This window comes from Poecilia latipinna, unplaced genomic scaffold (assembly GCF_001443285.1).
Source record: "Poecilia latipinna isolate Pla-1442-1.1 unplaced genomic scaffold, P_latipinna-1.0 Scaffold3518, whole genome shotgun sequence".
NCBI lineage: Eukaryota > Metazoa > Chordata > Actinopteri > Cyprinodontiformes > Poeciliidae > Poecilia > Poecilia latipinna.
In genome coordinates, this window is record NW_015116134.1 from 40949 (window position 1) to 44639 (window position 3691).

Genomic DNA, 3691 nt, shown 5'->3' on the forward strand with positions numbered 1-3691 from the left:
GTATAGATATTAGGATCCAGTAGATGGCAGTAGTGCAACAATAATGGATGTAAGCTGCCGCTAAAATCTAAAGACGAAGAAGCAGAAGAAGACGCCCATTTTCATTTAGCACATGCTAGTAGCAACACGAAGGATCAGCACTTTTACTGTTACAGTTACCGTTCATAAACTACCGTAACTTTTTCTTTTTCAACCGTAATAAATGTGATATTCAATTGACCTGTTATGACTCAAATGTTGGCTGTCCGCCCCCCTCTGCTGCATTGCTGTGGAAAACCTGGAGCGGGAGAGATATCTGAGGCTTATATGTGTATGTTTACTGGTTTAAAAAAAAAAAAAAAAAAACTTTGGGGTTGGGGTTTATAGGTCTGCGGCTCATAGTTAGGAAAATACGGACAATAATCCTTCCTGGATTTTTTCTGTGAAGAACCCAGAGAGGGTTATTTGGTTATTATTTATTTCATTAATAGTGTTATTATTTATTTCCTGACTTTTGTTCTGCGAAGAACCCAGAGAGGGTTATTTGATTGTGCTTTCTGGAATATAATACATTTTTACATTTAGGGACTCCTGCAATCGTCACACCTTTTCTGTTACAAACTGACTCCGGCCCCCCACCAGAGAAGGGAAAAGTTATGTGGCCCTCACAGGAAAACGTTTGGGGACCCCTGCTCTAAAAGGTCATTCCTGTCCAACAAAAATACCCTTCATTTAAGAAGATCCCCCTATGCCTTTTTAAAAACTTGTTTTCAACCCTGCTATATGCAGCATTCTTTACATCACACTTTGATGACAGGTTGAAAACTTCAATCCCCATCCCCTCTCTTCCCCCTACGTCACCCGTCCCTCTGCTGTTGTGGCACATGTCATTTTGATGGGTGATTTGACAGGTCTCCCTTCCAGATCAGACTTCCTGTCATTTTAAAGGGAAGTTTGACAGGTTGACCTTGTGGTGGAAAATTTTAAGGTTACTATGATTATTAACTGAATCAATGCATAACAGTATTATGATTTTTGTGTGATAAACGTTCTCATGAGAAAGTCTTCTGGAGCTATTTCTCTGGCCTTGGAATTACAATGAAGTTATTAAATTGTTCCTTTAGGGTGGAAGATAAAAGCGGGTTTATTTGAGGGAAATAATCAATGACACAAACTTATGTTTGAAGTATGTGGCCAGAGGTTAATGTAAATATGGTCATACTACAGTAAATACCAGACCACTTCACTTCACTTCAGGTTCTGACGGCGTTGACTCCAACAGTCCTTACAAAGAATGATAATAAATGTAAGCCCTACCTAAAAGTATGTAAAATGACCGATGAAGACAGACGTCTGATTCAAAAAGAGAAGCACATACATCAGGTAAAATGTGTTTAAAGCAATGTTTCACTTTTTATGATTTTGATATTGATGTAGAAATATTAAATATGTTCTTTGATAATGTATGCTTTCATACTATGTTCTTTGACAATACAATGCATAACATAACCTGATCACGCTCTGAGCTCACGCTGAACAATGCCTGAGGCTCGTGGTCATTGTGAAACGAACGGCGGCCGCACTATTACTGGAGGACCTGCCTGGGAGAGAGGAAGTGGCCATTCTTCGCTCTCACCCAAGGATGTTTGTTAAAGAGTATAAAAATGGGGTAGTCCCTCATCTTGGCAGAGTCTGCTGTGGGTTGCGTATGAACGCCCAGCCACGTGAATGCTGCTCTCTGCCTGGACTGACGGCTCTCCAGTCTTTTGTGTCACGGTAAGGGCGATATACTAAAGGAACATATATAGCATCACGTATCAATGTATGAATGATTGCTTTGCTTTGCTGAAATCTGTGGCGGAATAAGACACATTTATTCTAGCAGATCAGCGTGTTGCCTCATTTTTGTTGCCGATCACCTCCGATCCTGTTCATAATTTCACGGAACAGATATCAAAGGTAATCCTTTAGATTCTCTAATAAATCCAATCAAACATGATCACAAACTATATTCATTGGTTTCATTTTTAAAATTTTGACTTACTATAAATTAAAGTTCATTCTCATTTAAGTTGTCTTATCATGCAACCAAGTTTTTTCTGTTTTCTTATCATCTTGCGTTGCAGGCTCGTACAAGTTGTGGAGTAATCTTTTATATTACTAAAAATATAGGTTTCTTGGACTTTCTTGGAATGTGATTATTGTAGCAAATAATTGTTGCTAAAGAGATTTGTACTGCGAGCAGAATATACTGAAAGTAGCAACTCACCATTTATTACCGGTGCATAAACTACAATTCCCATCAAGTTTGGATCTGACACAGTCTTGTCCAGAATAAGCCCTCCAATACTGAAAGACAAATCACAAGTTGGTGAATGTTCAATTGATGAAACACAAATACAAACACTAAAATATTTTTTGCTAACAAAATAAGGAGAAAATTAATAAATATTTATATGCATCATGCTCTGGAGCAGAGATAGTTTTGTTTTTTTATGTTACAATTTTTCCAACAACTAACTAATAATTGAGGAAAATATCAAGAATTTTAAACATATGTTGAACCAAGTCCAAACGCAGAGATGAATACCTGCTGATGACCATGGCTGTAATGATTGGTTCCCAGCCTGAACGGAGGAGGATGTGACTGGCTGGATGTTTGGAGGAGATCACCATCCAGACGGGAATCAGACACAAATACAGAAGATCCACCAGGTACAACACATACGGATAAAACTCTATCAAAAAATAGGAATTACAATTATTTTTAATTACCAATTCCACTGTGAAAGATGCTAAAATAGGTTGAAAGGTGCCATTAACTGTCAAAAAGTTCATTGTGTGAGTAATGTGTATAACTCTTTCCACTGCTTTAGCGTTCAAACCTTCAAACCAGTTTTCTTACCCATAAAGGAGTAGAACCACTGACTAAAGCACGCCAACAAGGAAAGCGTGATAAGATCGCCAAAACTGGCTGCTAAGGGCGTGGCCACATTATCAGGATTGATCCCCATCCGCTTGGAGCCAAAGATCACTCCCACAACAACGATGCCTAAAGAAGATCCCAGACAAGAAGAAATTAGAATAAAATAGCAAAAAGTAAAACTTGGATGTTGCTGTTATATGTAAGAGAGACTATATATACCACCTTCTGTCAAATTTTAATCGGATGATTGATTGATGGCCGTGACTAATTGATATTAACTGACTGAATTGTCGGTTGATAGCCAGCATATATTTGAATTTGTGCAACAAACATTGAAAGAAAAGAAAAAAAATATATAAAACTTGAATGACCATTCAGTTTGATAAATATCTACATAGAGTATCATTCAATAAATCGATAGAAATCCAAGTGCTCACATCAAAACATCAAATCTAAATAAATAATACAAATTGTATGAAATAAGCAGATTTATGGTTCACATTGATCATTTATACGTTTTAGTAATGGAACCTTCAACAACTACAGGTGAACTATATTTTGTTAGTGAACACATTTAAGCATGCAAGATATTGGATGGAGGGAAAGAATCATTAGGGCCAAGAAACATACAGCATATAAGTCAGAGACAAAAGCTGTAGATAATTTTAAAGGTAACAAAACAATTTACCATGTTGGAGCAACTCTTGGAGCCTGGTTGTGCACCGTAAAAACTTTCAACTTTGGGGAAAACGGGGGAAAAAAAAAATTGAGCAGTAACCTCACCTA

General features: G+C 37.4%; 1 protein-coding gene across 1 annotated transcript in view; it reads right to left on the reverse strand.

Moving 5' to 3' along the window:
• LOC106941144 (solute carrier family 41 member 2-like) overlaps positions 1-3650 on the reverse strand; it is a 23858-nt gene extending 20208 nt beyond the window's left edge. The window contains exons 1-3 of the mRNA XM_015024085.1: positions 2885-3650; positions 2570-2717; positions 2249-2328 (exon numbers count right to left, since the gene is read on the reverse strand). Of these exons, the coding sequence (XP_014879571.1) occupies positions 2249-2328; positions 2570-2717; positions 2885-2993 (337 nt within the window). The 5' untranslated portion in view covers positions 2994-3650. The remainder of the gene's footprint in view (positions 1-2248; positions 2329-2569; positions 2718-2884) is intronic.
• Between the last annotated feature and the right edge of the window lie 41 nt (positions 3651-3691).